This window comes from Micrasema longulum, unplaced genomic scaffold (genome assembly GCF_059751315.1).
Source record: "Micrasema longulum isolate JH-2025_06_02 unplaced genomic scaffold, ASM5975131v1 h1tg001613l, whole genome shotgun sequence".
NCBI classification, from domain to species: Eukaryota; Metazoa; Arthropoda; class Insecta; order Trichoptera; family Brachycentridae; genus Micrasema; species Micrasema longulum.
In genome coordinates this window covers 133,592-154,393 of record NW_028278794.1, presented here as the reverse complement: position 1 = coordinate 154,393, position 20,802 = coordinate 133,592, and the positions used below count along the sequence as shown (strand labels likewise).

The 20,802-nt window shown below is 31.2% G+C and overlaps 1 protein-coding gene across 3 annotated transcripts; it reads right to left on the bottom strand.

The window, feature by feature from the left end:
* Positions 1-771: 771 nt before the first annotated feature.
* LOC148274619 (uncharacterized) lies at positions 772-11,106 on the bottom strand. 3 transcript variants are annotated; one of them, XM_088236860.1, is made up of 4 exons: positions 10,879-11,106; positions 6,902-7,017; positions 3,051-3,307; positions 772-1,792 (listed from the first exon to the last, which is right to left on the bottom strand). In XM_088236860.1, the coding sequence occupies exons 1-4, from the start codon at positions 11,029-11,031 to the stop codon at positions 1,692-1,694; spliced, it is 627 nt and encodes a 208-aa protein (XP_088092986.1). In that variant the 5' UTR covers positions 11,032-11,106; the 3' UTR covers positions 772-1,691. The 3 variants fall into 3 exon arrangements, with proteins under 3 accessions (XP_088092986.1, XP_088092987.1, XP_088092988.1); XM_088236861.1 differs by lacking the exons at positions 6,902-7,017; positions 10,879-11,106 and adding an exon at positions 5,174-5,288; XM_088236862.1 differs by lacking the exons at positions 6,902-7,017; positions 10,879-11,106 and adding an exon at positions 3,792-3,915.
* Positions 11,107-20,802: the final 9,696 nt, after the last annotated feature.

Genomic DNA, 20,802 nt, shown 5'->3' with positions numbered 1-20,802 from the left:
TTATTGAAATAAAGTGCTTTTATACACAATTATTCTTTGTATTATTATTTTTTAATGCATTTATGTCCGCTTCATTAATATCTATTTCATATGAAGTATTGTGAATTATTTTAATGATTTGAATAAAAAAAATGCTAACTACTGACTGTTTAAAAATGCTTCATAATGTGGTCGAGTTTAGCTATTGCTTCCCTAATCAAAAACCCCTCCGCACGCTTCTGGTACACAGTAAAGGGGTAGTGTTTCACAATGACAACAGACAATAAGAGAATTGAATTTATTCGAGAGGTAATGAAGCATCCACCATATTCTCCGGATCTTGCTCCATATGATTATCACTTATTCAGATCTCTCCAGATTTTTTTAAATAAAAAAAAATTACTTCAATAGCTGAAGTCAAAACATCTCTATATTTTCATTTTGCATTCAAGCCTTGTGATTTTTATACCAATGACATAAATAAGCTTACGGAAAGATGGAGAAACTGTCATAGCTAACAATGATAAGTTCTTGCATCAACGGAAAATTGGCATGAGGATCATAATTCCACCACCATTCGCTTTTTAGTAAGGGCTTTAATGTCATCGAATAGGTGCAAAAAACCGTCCATTATGTTCCGTTTTTTTAATGAATTACGTATGTCTTGAAAGCAATTAAACACGAAATATTCTAATAAAGGTGTGTATGAAATCGCTGTCTGGGCTCCTATATCCTGGGTGCAGGTGATTACTTTTGGGTTCCTAATAGGTGAAATAATTTAACTTCTGTAACTCAGCTTCAGAATATATTAGCACATCCGATTGACAAAAAAGGCTAATCCAGGCGGAGCCAGTGTCCGCATACATCATCTATAGACATCTACATCAGGTATTCATATAAATTTGATGTTATACAGGCCTTCAACAAAAAAAAATATCGTAAGACAATTTTTTTTTTTTTTTTACATGTAGTTTATTACACATTATTTGAGACATATCAATGGAAAAACTATAAAAATAGGAGTATTGTAATTTACTTATATCAATTACATTATAATTGACTTATTAGTACATTTTTTTGTATTTTGAGTCTTAAAATAAAGCTCCTATATTCCTATGTGTGCTTTAATAATAGAATTGTATTGATATACAGGTGTTAGGCAGACGGTTGCGGTTATCCAAACTGAATAGGCGGCCAGGGAAGGCCATTGTCAACTTGATCAGCCCCAATAACTTGGACTCGGCCTCATTTTCATGGGAAAAAAGCTCCTTCTACACTACTTACGAAGCTGACTGAAGTTAGTGGAGTACGAGGGTGTACGAAGTGTAGATAGAGAGAGAGAGGGTAGAGAGTAGGGGTCAATTCGCGCTACATCGCCTCGCGTCGACATTCTGCCCTGATAAATTAAGTTTTCTGACACATTACTGCTTACAAACCGCTCGTTATCCTCTGCACATACATTATTTTTTAATCCTAGATATAAAATTATTCATTCTTTTAGTTATTAGTTTTATTATGGTTTAGGTACATGTGCATACATTCTCATTTATTGCTGAGGTATTTGAAGAGGTTGCTACATAATCTTGATTTAATATTATAATCTTGCATTCCTTTGATAAGTGTTCAATCAAACATCGTGTTGGCTCACATAAACAGATAACATAAGGTTTATGAGGGCGTGTTTATTGGGTTATTATAATAACAATACTTAATTATGGTAGAATAGATATGTCTGAACAGGTTCTGAACGTTTCTTGCACTTTTCCGCAACCTACGGCCCCAGTTCCGTCTCCGCAGTCACCCCAGGAATTAGCTGAAATAAGTTAAAATAATTTATTTTTAATTCTGTCAGCATAATCATCATTAAACAATTAACTTGCAAGCTAACACTCGTAGAATTTTAGATCTCGTTATTTCAAATTTTTATTGTGTGGATTTCCGAATGCAAGACCTCGAATGCAAGCCTCGTCCTTATGCTAAACAGAAATTTTATAATACTTCTATGATGACATATGCATTCATTTAGACAGTTTTTTTTTCATTGATATATTTCATAAATGGTACACGTTTTTTTAAATCTATACAAATCTACCTTTATACATCTAGTAAATGTTATAATTGTAACTCTCCAAAAAAATAGAATAAATCTTGTGTTTGGAGAGTGACTTACACTGTTGTAGTTATTTACTTATTCGAATTTATATAACTTTTTATATACAAGTAAATGAGAAAAAAAAAACTTATAGGATTATAAAAGAAAAAACAAAATAATAATACATTCATACTGATTAAAATTGGAAGCAGTTTTTACACTCGTTCAAAAAATTTCTTTCAATTTACTTTAAATTTATTTATTGATATATTAGTTTTAATAGTTTTTAGTTCATTGGGGAGATTATTGTAATTTTTGACACCTTTGAAGACAAAGCTATTTTGACCATGACTAGTGTGGAATTTAGGGATTTCAATATTGTTTTGGTATCTGAGTGATTTATTCATCTCAAATTCTTTTATTTTTTCTTCTTTATAAATTTGTATAATGGAATTTATTTTATAAATAGTGTCTACTGTATGAACTTTAAACAATTTATATAGAATTTCTGTATTGAATGTTGAGGGTTTCTTTAAAATTACTTTAATAATTAATCTTTGTACTATTTTAAGAGGGTTTAATATATTGGCATATGCACCACCCCACCCCATCCAACAATACCATATCGTAACAAAGATTGTACAATTGAGTAATAAGCTATTTTTAAATTATTGATTTTTTAAATATTCCTTAGTCTAATAAATATGTATATACATTTTATGATATGTTTAACTAGTTTACTAATATGGTATTTTAATTTTAAGTTTTGGTCTATGTATACACCAAGATATTTAATTTTATCTGTTGTATCAAGTACTGAACATGTTAGATCGCTGTTAGTTTTGTTGCAATTGTTTTAGTGAAGTTAATTGGTGCAATTAGTATAATAACAAAAAAATACTTAAATATTTTTTTCAGTTTTAATATATGTATGTAGGTAAATGTATTATTTTTGGTATGGGAAATATCAATTTGGTACCTGTTGTCCAAGTCCATTGAAGAACACAATGTTCACAAAGCAGATCTTTTGGGATGGCAAGTGCCAAATCGAAATATCCAACTTTTTCGTTTATCACGAAGCTCTCTTCTCCATTGATTAGAAGCAGGCGAATGTCCTCAAAACACTCTTCAGTTTCACCTCCGAACTTGTCCATGTTACAAAGATTAAAAGTGAAGGAGCCCAAGTGGTTAGCTGTGACTAGAACTTGCACAAACATGGCATCTCCCGGTTTGTAACTACAAATAAACAGAAATATATCAAAATGTTACATACTCGTACATAGTGGATGATTATTTGGTGAAAAGAAAAATAACTTGATTTGGGCGGAATAATAATTTTGTTACTAGTGTAGGATTTGATTGTTGATGGTTGGAGCTTTTACCCAAGTTAGAGATTAACAGAAGACACGAGGTTGCTGTTTAATGCGTATTTATTACAATATGTTGAATAAGATACATCACTTGGTTGTGTAGCACGAGCGTAGCGGTGATGATGGGTTGAAGAGACTGCACTTGAACTACATGCTGGAACTTAGTGACTGATGGTGACTGACTGAACTGAACTGGGCGTTACCACGCCCTGTTTTCTCTTTATTGGCCACGTTTCTTTGTTGTTCATTTCTCCGTGATAGGGACGATATTAATATACTGCAGGACGTTCGTGTTTCGTGTTTCGCAGAATGTAATGAATTGAATTCAATAGAAAACGCTGACTTGCTACATCAGTTGTTGCATTATAATTTCAGGTGAAATTATTTAGCATGTGTATGTGTCATCGATCATGGACTACAAACCTCACACTAGTGTTACACGTTTTATTATCTTAGAAGAACACAACTAAAGTTTTGGGATGACCACTCTTCTCATAGACGGGTCTTTTAAAAGTAATATAATAATACACAGAATATTGTTCTCAGTGTAATCATAGAATCTTCGAACCTATACAAAAAACAAACATTTGGTAGGTCATTATTACATAAATATAATATAATTTATATGAGGTTTTGATAGTTTTCCTGAACTTAAGGATATCTTTAAGCCACAATCTCTGCACTATGCACCACTGAACGCGGATTAAGTTAAACTTGTAACATTAAATTTATTACACTATTTTTTAACATTTAATGTATTATTATTTTCATTTTATACATTTTAACAGTCTAGAATGTTGTTTTTTTAAAAATAAAAACATTTTTTCACGAATTAAAAAAAAAAACTTTCGAATGAAATTTGAAGATTTAAAATAATACTATTGCCGATTCATAAAACCATTATATATACAACCACTAGTGTTTCTTATTTAATAAATTTGTTATTTTTATTAGGTTTGTCAAATTTTCGATTTTCGAGATATTAATGTTATTTATCCTAAATAATTCTAATTAAAACAAGCAAACTTTGACTCCCTGTCTTATAAAATCTGTCGAAAAAACGGGCAAAATGCGACGATTGCTGAATGCTGATTGTTCAATCGATGAATCTCACCCACATGATAAAGGTTTAGTCTCTTTTACTTCACAAAGGTCAACAGATGGAAGAGTTGAGAAAATGTGGATGTTTAATCTTTAAACAGAAGGCAGAATCTTTAGGCAGAATAGTGAATGTTTCACAGTGTATAAAGTGGCCACACAAACCAGCCAGTGGCAGGTAACAGATAACCTGTAAATGCCTAGACTTCCATATTCGCTTCTCAAAAATGTTTTTCCTCTCTGTAGCAACAAATTTATAAAAAAATATAATTAAAAACAGGTAAATGATGAAATGGATACTAGTGTTGAATCTGATTCAACAGATAGTGAATAAATATGTATATTTATAAATATTTAAAACAATATTAATAACGTTAAATAAAAAAAAACTTTATTTGTGCTTACATTTGTTGCCTATTCTTATGGCAGAACCTTAAACACGATTTAAATAATATTTTAAACACATTTTTGGTAATAAATTATTAAAAAATAATTTTTATCGTGTTTTGTGAATTTGGGCCCACTGTGCGACGCCCCGCCGATGCCGCGTCGCACCACGTGACACCGACGCCGACGTAGGAATTATTTCCCACGAACACATTAATTGTTTGCATTCAAATTTAAATTAAATTACCTAACATTACATGATAAGTAGTGCATACGTCCTTTTGAAATTTCATTTTTTATCCGCGCACGTGTTTACTTGCCGTCTGACGTCAGCAGTCAGTATAGACGCGTTGCGTCACAGGAAATCAAAATGTGATCGAGAAGATAATTATTTAATTATTTCTTGTTAAATTACTTGATAAGATTATTTTCGATAAGAAAAATACCCATTATGTTAAATCGTTTTGTTTTTTACAACGTTATGAACATTTTTAATGTTCAATATTTTATAATTTATATTGTATAAGCTTTATAAGATTTAATTTTAATAAATTAAAATATATCGTGAACACAAGAAAACCAAGTTTGTTCTCTACAATAAAATTATAATTCTTTACGTTAGAAACACATTTTTCTACATAATAAAATAAAATACGAGTTTTTGTAATTAAGAAAAAACACTTTGGTTAATAAAAAAATGCGAAAATATAAATTCAACAAAGTAGAAAACATATAAAAAAGGCAGGAATATAAATATAAAAAAACATATATAATAAAGTAAGAAACAAAATAATGAAACAGATGTGAAACTTTAGGGCGGTCGAAAATTTAACAATTTTGACTAATGTTTCAGGAGTGGGCCATTCTCGTACAGAACAACAGAACCGAGGTTTGGACCACCATGCTCGTACAAGTCGAACTAACACTAACAGCCGAATCCTAAGATTGGCCACTCTAAAGCGCATCGTGGCAGTGCCTTCGAAGGAGACTATTCCTGAGACAGCAAACATACCAATTGTGTATTCTGAATCTTCTCTACCCCCTAGAGTTCATTTGGGGATTTAAATTTTTAATGCAACGACGCTTTGCTTCATATTATGGCCACACTCATGATTAAACGTCAAATTACGTATAACAGTTTAAAAAAGCGAAAAAAAACTAATTCAGTGTGGTCAATTCAACCGAATGAAGTATTTTAGGTAATGCTTAAGGTCGCAATAATGTCCTAAATGAAAATCATCATGTTCCAATCACACTCCACGTGTTCATAATTATTTGACGTTTAATCATCAGTGTGGCCAGATATGAAGCTAAGTGTAAACGCATACAAAAAATAAAAATCGCCCAATGAATTGCTCTCTAGGGGGTAGAGAAGATTCAGAATAGCACCCCAGGGCTGGTATTATATATATATATATATATATATATATAAATCAAAAAAGATGATTTTAATTTAGAACAAATAAACAACCTAATAAAATTCTACTAGTTAATTAAAATTCACATAAGAGAGTACTGACATAATATTGTATACATACGAGTATAAAATAGTGAACATATTACATTATATATACTCGTTTTGTGTTTGATGATTTAAAAATAACAAAGTGTTATGAAACGATATTAAAAAAAATACTTCCAAAATCAGATAAAATAGTTTTAAATAGAAGTATGAAAAAAGGAGAGAAAATATTGAAATTTTAAAATACAACTACTGTATTTTCATTTGTACAAACAAATTATTTTATTTATTTTAAGACTTGTCACATTATTGTTTACATGTTGTTATTTTGAATGATTCACCTCAGCTAATGTACTCGTAATAATATTACAAATCGTTTCCGAAAACGACAAAATAATTCTGAAAACCGTTGCTCGAACCGACAATGAGTAATAAATAATGTGATTTTTCCTTGTTCGCAATTACGAGTATGTGAGATACTCGAGGCGTTTTCTGTTCCATAAATGTTTTCACCTTTTAACAATATTTCCCTGCCCAAAAGCGCCGCCAATTTCATAAGTTCTCGGAACAGGATCAGCGTAGTTATCTCCGCATAAACCGCATTTTCCACCATTTTGGCCAAACTGAACCTGTGTATTTAAAAATAAATCGAATTAGGTATTCATCTTTGTCTAATTAGAAATACAGATATTACATTAAACTTAAAGGAAAATACCAATAAATCGGGTTGTGGTCCCGCGGCTAGTGTAGCGGACCTACGAATTAGAGGTCCGAGGTTCGAACCCCACTCTACCCCAACTTATTTTTTTTACTAGTTAGTTTTGCCAAATTTCAATTATTGTTCTAGTGTTATCTTTATGAGCACTGAAAATTAATAAATGTCACGCAGAAAGCTCAGAATAGGGGATGAGGACAATAATGAGATGCGGTAGATGTACAAATATTCAGCATATGTTGACGGTACCGAACATGCTTTCGGTAAAGCAAAGAGTAATTTTTAATATTTTAGTGTTCATTTTCAAATTAAAAAGTAAATTATTGCCCGAATACATGTTTTGTGATGTTCAGCGTTTTCAGCAAATTCATCGTTATCCTACGAGGGGAGGTGAAGGTTTCAGACTCCCCAAAACAAGAATCCAAGCAACTCAAAACAATCTGTATCATAAAGGATTTAAGATGTTTAATGAGTTGCCAAACGATATTAGGGATCTGGGTCTATCGCATCGTTTCGTGAGATAGCGATGATTTTTGTTAAAAACAAACATCCATATAGGTAGATAGAGTGTCATCGGAAAGCGTCTGAGTTTTATAACAATGTTTTGTTTTAAAAATAAATTTTGTAAATATATTGTTTATTATTTAAGGTATAACTGGGTGTCCAAATTTTATTTGTACAACTATCCAAATAAATGCATTACTTTACAATTCCCATTTTCTATACTTGAGTTATTTACAACTCGTTGAAAATGGTCCTAAAATTGAAATTTAGTCAATCATTAAAACGCAAATAAGAACGCGGATTACACTAAAAACTTGTAGACAAAGTGGGTTTCACCTCGTAGGGGTGGCTTCTAAAGTACAGTAATAGGTTAATTGGGCAGATCACATAGGATCGATAATATTTATTTCTTAAACTTTAAATAATAAAATATTATCTCTAAGATAATTTAGTCTAGCTATCCGAGGGCATTTTAGAAACGTCTTGCAAATGCTTTGCAGATGTTTACAAATGTCCTTTGTTATTATACTAGTAGTAGTAGTATATTCTTTATAAAGGATTCATTGAATCTCTTATAAACGTCAATAAATTATAACTGTGTAATATAATTTAACAAATAGTAAATTAAAACTAACAAATGAATACATTTTGAAAAAACAGACTAAAATAAGAAAATAAAAATAAAGTGCTCGAGTTAAAGTTCACCAGTTGTTTGATCAAAGAAGAAAAGGCGACCCTCTCATCAGAAAACTCTGTCCGTGCTGGTTCTCCCTCTCACTACAACGCGCAACGGTTGGTTTCAGCACAAACGGAAGTTATCAAAATTCAAATAAGTACCATTTATCTTTTACACTTCTTCCTATAAAGAGGGAGTTCGTTACGGGAAATAGATTTTTTTAAATTTTTTAAATTTTTTTAATAAATTTATTGCAAATAAATTGTAAACATACTTAATAACAGGGAATCTATATAAAACTAATAAATGTAAAATGAAAACGGAGTATTATGATAGTCTCCATCTAACATGACTCAGCCTGTTCTAAGATGGAGATTATATAAATGTTTTCTTACGCGCAGTAAAAAATAGAGCATTACAGCGAAGTTTCTTTCGTTCGTTTAGTTTTTTAATGGCCTTTTCACCTCTCAGCTCGGGTGTTCTGGCCACCAGCGAAGTTTCTTGAAAATATATTTAAAAAAAAATTTTTTTTTTTAAAAATACAAACTAAGTACGTTGAACGACATCACTAGTTTTTCCAAATCAACCAATAATAGAGTGTTGGGACAGATTTCTGATTTCCGGAAAACCAATTCACCAATCAGCAGAACTCACTTAAAAGAACTTGTGACGTCACACGCGGAGTAATGTCAAAATTACAAAACTTAAAAAAACCAAAGCGCTGCGATATGATACGTAAAATTATTTTTTTTTAAATGCCTTAGTTTGATAGTACTAACAAAGCACGTAAAATTGAAAAAAATACTTCAACACCTGTTGAAATAATCAAAACTATAGATTTTTTTAAACGTAGCATCCAGATAAAATAAATATAATAGTTATAAAATCAATTAAAACGAAAATATCAAAAACCGTTGGTATGCATTTTTAATCTTAGTTTTAATTTAGGAACTTCCCCGAAACTTTTGATTTGACGAAAAACATATTAGGAAATATAGGCCTGGCTTATCTTTTTGCCATTTCTAATACCATTTCTAAAATAATTTGAAAAATTGTAAAATTGAATTTTTAAAACTTTTTAGAAATAAATAATTTTCTTTAATATGTACTTTCAGAAAATCAATACGGATTTCGGACAGGCATGGGGCACTGAAAATGCAGTAGCTGAATTAACTGAAACAATAATGAAATATCTAGATAATTGGAAAAAAAGCTTGGCTATTTTTTTGGACCTAGCGAAAGCTTTTGATACTATTTCATATAAAATTCTATGAAAACGGTTGGATAATTTAGGAATCCAATGGCAGTTATTTAAATAGTTTAAAAACTATGTAAGTGAAATATTTCAGAAAGCGAAAGTTGAGTGACCTAATTCAACCTGCTCAACTCATTAGGTGTCCCACAAGGGAGTACTTTGGGACCACTGCTGTTCTAGATATATATTAATTAACTTTATAACGAGCAGTCACTCCGACAAATTATTTCATTTGTTGGTGATACAGCTATAATTTATAGCGCACCAGCTTGGTCAGAAGCTCATATAAAAACTATTGATGACTTAGATAAAATATAAAAATGACCAGACGAAAACCTGTTGACATCAAACTTGGATAAAACAAAGTTCATACGTTTAATTTTTAGGACAATCTAATGAAATTCACGAATTACATCTACAAAAAATTGAGTTGTGTTCAGAGTATAAATATCTGGGAATAACTTTAGAGAACGGTAGTGGTTACACACCTTAATAGAGACAAATACCCAACTGTCATCCACAACTGTAATACAAGATACTCCAATAGAAGTTAAAAAAAGAGGTCAGCACTGTTCTGGCATCAAGGTAATATTATTATGTTGGCAAAAACGTTTTTTTTCGCTGGAATTATGGAAAAGCGGGAGTGTTGTCAAGTTGAAGAAGGTGTTGATCTCGCCCTTTCATGAAATTGGTTATGACTTATGACCAGGAGTCAGAGAAGTTGATGCGTGCCATGGATTGAGATTCTTACTGGATGGTGAAAAAAAAATGCAAAAGAAGTTTCGCCTATATTGATTAAATTGTGTGTGTGCATATAAATATATGCATAAATATATATTATTATATATCTATATAGGTACATAATATACGTGTATAGTAGTAATTTTATATTTTATTTGTCTTTTTCTTTCTTTAAAATAAATTAACTTATAAATGAGTGTGCATTAAAATGTAATTGCCTAGCTTGGAAAGAGGTATGTAGGTACCCTTGTAAGCTGGGCAAAGTTTTTAACAAAAAAAGGTCAATATGATAAAATGTATAAATAAAAAAATATATAAACAATATAAAAAAATGCCGAACTTTCTTCATTAGTTGGTAAAAAAAGAATATTTTGAGTATGTCCAAATGTTTGTAGATAGCATGTAACACTTAAACCATCAAATGACATACCTATTTATTTCAGAATTTAAGAAAAATACAATTTTGTCGATTTTAACGCATTTATACAGTTTCTTAATAAATAAATATCTGTAAAAAATAAAGAATACTAAATTTTACACAGTATGCAAGCAAGTTGATTGTTTTTTTTAAACGTAAGTTAAGAGAAAATCTTGCTTACCATCATTCCTCCACAAAATAGTCCATTATCATCGACATTAATCGGTGCGCTTTCTTCTTCTCTCCATCTTGATGCCCTGTTAACAGGATCTAGGACCATACCGTGCCCACTCACCATAGAAAAAACGCAAGCTATTATAAATATGCTTAACATAATTAAAAATAAATGTATCAATAAAATACAGCAAAAAATATATAAATGAAATGCTAGACGTAGACTTTGCAATCTTTTAACTTAATGTCTTTTGAGAAGACGTTTTCCCACCTTTTATATGTAGATAGGTAATCCTGATAATATTTTTGCTTATCTAGATAATGCCTTGCATATTTCGATATGCGTAATGAGACAAATAACTTGAGGTGAAAATGGCACTGTAACTGTTTTAGACTTACTTAAACTCTAATTTGTTTCCTGCACAATGAACAAAATAATATGAATCGGTGTAGGTTAGGCAGTAATTCAGTTTTCTAAATTTATCTTGTGCATATTAAATGATTGAAAAGTAAATAACCTTACTATATTAATTTATATATCCCGGAAAAGCACTTGACACTGTAAACAACAGAATTTCAATTGATCATGTATACTTGTTATTAAAAAAATTGTCTCCTACTTTAAAAAATACATATATTAAATCGTTAGCAATGTTAGAAAATCGGAAGAAAAATAAGCAAATCTGACACCAAACATGGAGTCCCACGAGGTATAGTTCTGAATGAGACGGCCAATAAAGTTCAAAAATGTATTAAATTAATCAGGATTTTTGTTAAACTGTGATAAATAACTTTTCATACCATTCTATAACTAAATCGTAAATTCATAATATTATGTTCCATAAAATTACCCGTAGCCCTATTGTAGGCAGTAAAAAAAAAGAAATCTGAGGCCTTATGCTAGAAAGATGTGACATTTTGTCACCCTATGTGGGCATCTCAATTGCTTGGTCATAAAAAAAACCTTTCGGCAATTTAATTACAATTTGGATGAAAAACTGGCAACAATAACAAATACGTACCGTCAGAATGGGGTCTAACTTGAGACGGTTAGGATATCAAATTTAAATTGATATAGGAGACCACTATGACATAGTAATTTGTCTCATTATCAAATTTTGATATTTTTCATACAAAACAAGTTAAATAAACAAAATAAAATCAGGAGCGATTTTATTTCCGAACTAATTTAGAGAAGACATGTCTTCCTCTAGAAACCTTTTCAGGCATATTTTCTTTCAGTATTTGGTCCGGACTAACTGTTTTGACTTCGTTGAATTGACCCCAGTGTGGGGTCATTTGAAACGAATTTCCCCATCTTCTTAATGTGGTTACTGTAGCTTAACTTATAGAGGCATACCCATCAAATGAATTTTGTTTAGGAGCCATATATATATTCCTTCATGTGGGATAAATATATTATCTTTAAATACTGAAGATAATTCACTACATGCAGTTAAAGTCAAATTGTTTCAACTGTCCCCGGTCTTCCCCTACCTACTTACGCATAAAATATTAAAGAAAGGGAATTTGATTATTAAAAAAAAAGTAGAAATATATATTTTCTTAAATACTTATACAACTATCTTAATAGTTCTACATTATCTCTGCTGAATTGTAAGCATACAACTCGGCAGCAAGTTCGTTTATATTGCTTCGATTGTTTCATACTTAACCTAAATTAACAATAATTTTATTGGTAAAACCTTAAAACATTACATACTATATTCTATATTTTTTTATGTTATTACAAATTTTAACTATCTTTAATAAAAAAAACTTTTTTCCATTGGCTGTAATTTGAGCATACGTCTCACTCCCGTATTTAACTCATTATTCTTAATATTGTAAGGTAACATGCACAGAATTGAGAATAGTCCAGAAGGAGCGTAGAATCATATATAAATACATCGGACTGTGTCCCGAAATCCCCCCACTTTTCCCCACGTGCCTTCGTGAAGTCGCCGCGTAATGTTGCCTGATGGGAAAAATATAATCATAACACAAATGTAAGGTGAAGAAAAGAGCAATTTTTCTAAAATTTTATTGTACACGCGGAAACATTGATTGAAACAACAGAGTAGATAGGTAAAGGGTCATTAAAAAAGAGTAATTGAATTAATGAACTTAAAATATAAAACACATTTTATTTGACATAAAATGGATATTTTTATATCATGTTAAATAATATTTGATGTTTTAAAGATAATGTCGGTCAAATGTTCACCACGGCGTTGTTTAATCCGAGGTCCAATTTTCATTAGTTCCCTCATTAGATGAGCAAAGTAGGATAAAAAAAATTACTACCCCGGCAACACTAACGAAATTTCCACTTTGTTTCTTCGAAAATCTGACAGATGGAAAAATAATTAAATTTTTAAGTAATGCATTTGCTCCTTACACATTAACTTGCTAATTACACATAAAATGTGATGCCATCCCGTTTCTTTAAGATCCTAGCAGTATTTCTACACTTTAAAACGACACAACACGGCATAGTTGAATTCAAATCAGGAGTTGCGTACTGAGCGACGTCTAAAAAGAAACTAATGGGTCAAAACGTATAACTACTCTTATAAGAGTAGTTGAGTCGCCTTCTGTTTGATGCTCGTATGCGGTTTCTGGACTATTCTTAATTCTATGGTAACATGTTACATATTTTAGGTAAGTATAGCGTATTGCAGTGTCCTTTTGACATATTTATTACAATATCTAGGAACAGTTGGCACTAGTAATAGCACTATAAAAAAAGTAAACCTGGTGTTGCAATCGTGAGCCAATTAGTGTTTATACCCGGAGTGCGACGCATGCTGACATCCATTGATTATCGTACCTAAAAGTAATAATGAAATCAATCATTTAGATTTATTAGGCGGGTAATTTATTTCATATCTACACACAAAAATAATATCAACGTCACTAATTTATTGGCAAATAAGATTATTTATTGAATTAGAATTATCGAATAAAATACCTCGTTAATGGATTTGGTAATCAATAATTGATTAGTATTTATTTTGTATAATTATCCAGAATTTTTTTTTTCAGTTTTCTATAATTATTGTGCATTTTTCTTTAAACAAAAATACATTTACGGTTTTTTTTAAAAACAAACGTAGGAAATAATATTATACTTAATATGTGTATCCAGATGCAACATAGTTCAATTTTTGGAGGAAAACGCTGAACTTTGTTCTATAAATACCTAAAACTTTAATTTAATGTTTTCTGATTTTCCTATGAATTTGCATAATAGTTCTATAAAAAATACATCATTTGTTTGATTCTCACACTTGAAACCACGGAAATGGAGACTTTTTGCCATATTTCAATATTTTTTATAGATGTCGTATACCTGAAAACCTTTTGCCTTTTATTATATTTACGATCAACCCCTTTGAGTGCCATTTGCCACACCGTGATCATTTATACGGTATCAAACTCATGATATTTTGATCTTTGGCTTGACATTTTTATTTTAGCCAAGGGTTATTTATTTGTCGTAGTCTATACCCATTTGTCAATTTATATCTATCTTAATGCACTCATCTGCAAGGGACGGATGTCCCAAGGGACAATATTGTCTGTCTAAAGATTGGCTATTTAGATGTACCTTGCGATGCTCCAATTTGAACCCTTCCTAAATTAACATACCATCATCCCCTCCATTTGCTGAAAATGTACGCTTTATAATGGCATACATTGATTCCAGGATATCTGTAGTCTGTGGACACATTCAAGATTAGATTTCTACTTAGTACGTCGTGACTACGACGAATTATAATTTTAACTAATATTAATTATATGTAACAGTAAACCAACGAGTGTAGTTGGAGACATCATTGTTGTTTTCTGAAAGTAAATCAAATAAAGTAATTCACTATCTTCGACCCTGTTTTATTGACGACTGGACGGCGATTTAATTACTTTACAAAGTGCTACTCAACATCCCACGGCACATAACAAAGACACTCTTAAATATATTTCTGACGCCGGTGGCTCTTTCAACGATTTTTTTTTTCATTGGACGTCTTACCCATTAGTAGTGTATGAAGACATTTTCATTAGTTAGTAAATATTAACTCTTCATTACTTTTGGAGTTTATGTCATAAATGTGGTTTAACAATTTTAATATCTCTATCTATTTTAGCAACTCACATCCTAAAAGCACTTATCGGACTCGCAAAGCAGCCAAATATCAGAACAAAACCTTCTAATCTAAAATTGCATTGGAAATTTCAAGGTTTTAAGTTTATCACGTAGAATAGAAAAAATTCCGCCGTCTAGCCGCTGATAGCGTCGGATTCGGGGGCACTATTAAACCCGCTGCGGATGCGGCTGTAGCTCAAAGCAAAAATTTTACAACTTTTGTGAAAGTGTAATATAATATGGAGAGAGAATAAATAACTTTTGACGTCTACTAAATTAAATTTTTGAGAAAGATTTGTAGTTCGGAGGTTGGTAGAGGTTCAGCCTTATTGACTTTTAAGTCTTTTAAAAGAAACGACCGAAGTACATGGCAAAAAGAAACCGAACATATTTTAATATATAAAGAAACTAGTTGCTTTGTTTTCTTGGATATTGTAGGTCAATCAAATCTAATTGCGCTACGCAGAAATAACAAATGTCGTTGACAGAGAACGTTTTATTAACAAAACAAATTAGTTGATAAAAAATACGATATAACCGAAAGGCTGCTATGATTCTTATGTAACAATGTCTTCTGATATATTATCCTTTATTGATTTATAACGTATCCAAAACCGGCGACGGCGTATAAAAAAAAAAAAAAAAAAAAAAAAAAACCGGCGACTTTTCTGGAATATACGAAATGTACTGTCTCCTTCGTTCTTGTCTTACGTTCTGGAAAACTGTTTTTTTAATCATCTTCATTGAATTGTGTCACAAAAAATATATATCGAACCCCAAGCGCTACTTTACTGAAATAGGATCTACACCAAAATCACTAAGATTGTCTTGATAAACCGCAATCTAAAGAGAGAATCTGAGTTGGTTTTTCTATTGATTATGTTTCCAGTTAAAGCCAAGTAACTTTTATATTTCTATTTTGGGATGTCACAAAAACTTTTCTCGTTTTTATTTTTTAATATTTCAATTTAAGGTTAAGCGCAGATTTTGGGTTAATGTTAAAAAATTTTGTTATTAAATAAAGATGACTAGTTATTTTTATCAAAGAATGTTCCCATTAAATTGTAGCATACGAGTATGCTGGTTTGAATATGTGTTAAATTTTTACTTTGTGTTCTAAGAAAACACAATTCAATTTCTCATTAAAAATACCCCTAAAATCGACAAAAACAAGTATAGCATTGTTGTAATTTATACTAAAATTAAAATTGTTTCCCGGCTTTGCTCAGGATCGAGTTAAAATCAATTTTCATTGGTTCAAAAACAGTATTGTCCTGTTACTTTTTTTTGTGTACCTAGGTGTAAGCTAGCTTAGTAATTTCATTTTAAAATAGTGGTCTGTTTTGAAGTTTAACGTCACTACAATAATTTGTTTTTAGTGTGTTTTATTTTATACCAAAAAAGACCAAGAAAAATTCGGCTTCAAAACAAACAAGGTTGTTGAAAAATTTATTTTAATTTTCTGGAACGTTGAAAACTTATAGATAAAATGATTTTTTTCATACCAAAAACACAAAAAAAAATTGGCTTGAATAAAGCACTCTAGCAAAGCCATTTTAACTGTTGGTTCTAAATTTCACTTTGCTACCTCTACCGTTGAAAATGTAGATTTTATAGCGAAAAAGCCCGTGAAAATTTTTAGCCTCAATACTAAAACTAGGTTGATGTAAAAAATTATATTACATTTTGATTCTAAATTTCCAGTCACTACGATTTACATTTAAAAATAAACTTTATACCAAATGGTTTTCTTGAAAACAGCACTGTTGATTTAATAAACGAATTTGTTTTGTTAATTCTAAACTTCACGTCGTTACGACTTAACGTTAAAAATATTGAGTCTATCGAGAAAGACCAAGTCGAATTTAGCAATAAAATAGCGCCGTTAATCTGGAAATGACATTTTACGCGTTCATTATAATATTTCACGTCTCCAAAACTTACCGTTAGAAAGTTCGACTCTTGCCAGTAGAGGTAGAGTCAAGTATCGCTTGAAAAAAAATCATCGTAGTTTTCCGGAAATGACATTGTACATGTTGATTCTTAATTTCACGTTTCCACAACTTATTGTTTAAAAGTTTGAGTCTGTATATCTAGTACGACCCGACTTAAATTTGGCTCTTAAACAGCAAGGTTGCCTGGATATAGTATTTTACATATTTCTTCTAAATTTGACGTCTCCATGACTTAATGTTTGAGAGTTTGAGTATGTATCGAGTAGAGGTCGAGTCAAATTATACTTTTTAATTGTTGACGTTCAAATTGCGTTTCAAGTGTTGATTTTAATTTTCAGTATTCTGTAACCTATCGTTAAAAAATCGAGCCTGTAGGGTAGTAGGGTCAAAAATTTTGGCTTGAGAAGATCGCGGTTGATCTTGAAATGACAATTTATGCGTTGATCTTCAATTTCACGTTTCCACATCTTACCGTTAAGAAGTTCGATCATATCGAGTCGAATTTGGCTTACTAAAAAAACATCGGAGTTTATCAGGAAATGACATTTTACACGTTTATTCTTAATTTCACGTCTCCACGATTTATCGTTAAAAAGTTTGAGTCTGTATCGAGTAGGGATCGAGTTGAATTCAGATCGAAAACAGTACAGTTGACCTAGAAATTGCATTTCAATTAATAATGTTGAATTTCACGTTTCTTCGACCTACCATAAAAAAATCGAGTTTGAATCGAGCAGGGTCAAAAATTTTGACATGAAAATAAAAAAATAAAAATTGGTCTAGAAATGGCAATCTATACTAATTTATCGATCTACAATTCACCGTTAAAAAGTTTGAGCCCGTATCGATTAGAGATCGAGTAAAATTTAACTTGAAAATAGCACAGTTGACTTAAAAATTGCATGATTCAAGCTTCTCCGATTTACCATGAAAAAATGGAGTTAGAATCAAGCAGCATAAAACATTTTGGGTTATAAATATCGCCGTTAATCTAGAAATTACATTTTACATTTCCATTTTTAATTTCATGTCTCCATGACTTGCTGTTAAAAAAAACTGAGTCTGAATTGAGTAGAAGTCGAGACCAATTCGACTCGAAAGTATTTCAGTTGAACTACGAAATTTACCTTAAATGACATGTCCAAATTTCACGTCGCTGCGGTTCGCCGTTTTGGAGCAGATGCTGTGACGGACAGACAGACATGTGTATTTTCAGTTTTATAATATTTATTGAAAATTACCATTTCATCAAACGTAATTATTAATTACCACCAATGGGATTCTAATTCCAAATGTCGTAAATCTCATTACCGTTTGTATCAAAATTGAATCACAAATACCAATTACTCGAAAAATAATAGTCTTATGTTGGCCCAAATCTTATCGCATTCCAATACTCCGAACTATACAAAAAACGTAAATGTTTTTTTTTACGTTCACAAATACGCACATTTTAAAGAATCACACAACTAAAAGTGTATAGGTACAGAGAAAAAAAAACATCAGATAATGTTGTTGGGTCCGATATTACGCGTTATAACATATTATATGCATATTATTGAGGTTAGTGTTGTAGGGTCCATAGTTTTCCATTGTAGCTTTATCATGAAACTGGAAAATTATCACCTCCACCTAATGGATTTTCTCGGGGCGGTTCGTCGATGGTATGCAACAAGGCGCAAAATCGCAACAAAATTTGTAGTTTGAGGTCGTTTTTACCAAAGCCAACTCCACATTATTATTATAGACAAAGGTTTAAGGAATTTTTCATTCTTTCTCTCATTGAGCTTGGTCTTGTTATTGTATAATAAATAATCGAGACACGCTTTTTTTTCAAAAAGTTGCAATCCTTTGTATTTTAAATAGCATGAAATTTCCACTAGACCACAAATATGTACCATATATTTTACAGAGATCAGATGGCAAAATATTTACAAAATTTATGATAGTAATTAGTATCGAAATCAAAATAATCTATGATTTTATTTTTAAATAAGAAATCATTGTTAAAACGGTCCAAATTATTTGTTTACAAGAAATATGCATGTATGCACATTATTTAAAAATATACATTGACCATACGATTAGACGTAGGCACAATAATTATCTGTTGAATGTTTGTCGGTTTGCTTTTATAAAATGTTTTTTTGTGTGTTAATTCTTCTTCTCCGTCGTTCTTCAGTTTTCAGGGTCGTGACCGTTGGTACTATCCCCAGGCATCCCATTGACAATGCGTCTCCTCCCTACGCGGCTCTTCGCCCTCTCCACAGCTCAATATAGGGTCGCTCGTGACCTTAGAGTAATAACCTAATAAAGTCGTCCACACGGAGAAAAACCATTCTATGATTATTGACCACAAAGTTAGGTATAGATTACAACAATACAACGGGCCGCAGGTACTTGCCTAGAGAATTGCAAGCGCTAACCGAAATCGTCCATTACACGTTTGTTGTTAAACTAAAAACCAAACTAAAACCAAACCAAAAATTTGGAACGCTTTTGTTCTATGCAATAGAGCTTGCGGGTTTCTCTAGATAATTATACTCTAAGCCCGTGACATTGTTTTCACCTGGTCGATCCATCGAGATGCAGCTCTGCCTCTGCTTCTTCGTTCTGGCACACTGGCGTGATTATTATTTTCACGGTTTTCTGGGTCACGTCTAACTGTGTCCGAAGAATTGCAGAATAAGTGTTTTTTTTTGGGATAGACGTTTACAAAAAAAGAAGAAAAAACTTTTTAATGACACCCCAAAATGCATTGAAAACACTTTCAACTAAGTATATAGATATATACGAGATGTTCTAAACATGAGCGGAAAAATAATTAACTAAACGGATTTTTAAAATAAAAATAAATGTGAGAAGAAGACAGTTTCATATTAGGTAATTATTTATTTACCCTTTTAGAGCTTTAACATAGACAAAGATGTGTTATATTTATAATATAATAATATGGTCGTAAAATGATAGGAAAATACTATGCGAATACAGTATCTATACCTACTAATCTATGGTTTGGTTGCTAAAAGCTTAATTTAAACATTATTTTAAAAACTGACTATTTTGAGTGAGTAAAATAGGGTGTAGGGACTAAAGTAATCTTTTCAGAGTCTGGGTGTACGTATTATTTAAAATTTAGATTTCGTGGCAGTTATTGAAATTAAAAAAATATAAAACATAATTTGAGACGAATTTATTATTTATAATCATGAACAGAATTCATTCTGAGCATCATTGTATGTATCATAATTTATAAGCGTGAAATTATTTTATGAATCATAAAATTTTGTCTCTGGCAAGTTGTAAGTTGCCGAACACGTTCAGGAAAATTTAACTTATTTCTGCGATTGCACATTCCCGTTGTAATGTCCTATGAGATTCGATTCGATTAAAAATATTCGATACCGTTCAATACAAGTTACAATTTGGAGATGATTAATTTAGTTCAAATGAAAATAATCGAAAGAAAGTCCGAATGAGGTAATTAACTCGAATAAATTATTGAATGAATAAGTAATTGAACTAAAGTAATGAACAGATGAATTAGTGAGTAATTGCACTTAGCGAATGAATTAGTAATTCAATCATGTGAAAGTTAGTAACTTTGATTGACTGCAAATATAGTAATATTAATTTAAGGATGTATGAATGTGGAGGATGCTAGAAATGTATGCCAGGATAAACGTGAGTGCTGGTCCACTCTCTCTGCCTACCCCTACGGGGAAATGGCGTGATGGTAGTAGCAGTAGTAGATTTAAGGATTATTTTATTTTCGAAATATCTGTCCAGCTTTCTAAGGAGGGAGAGGGGGGTAGCCACAGATTTT

Excerpts from the sequence above, each read along its gene's own strand:
- LOC148274619 (XM_088236860.1), bottom strand. The coding sequence starts at position 11,031 with ATGTTAAGCATATTTATAATAGCTTGCGTTTTTTCTATGGTGAGTGGG. Across the intron at positions 7,018-10,878 it reads TATTTTGTGGAGGAATGATG|GTTCAGTTTGGCCAAAATGG; the intron begins GTAAGCAAGATT and ends TTAAATACACAG. Across the intron at positions 3,308-6,901 it reads CAGGGAAATATTGTTAAAAG|TTACAAACCGGGAGATGCCA; the intron begins GTGAAAACATTT and ends GTTTATTTGTAG.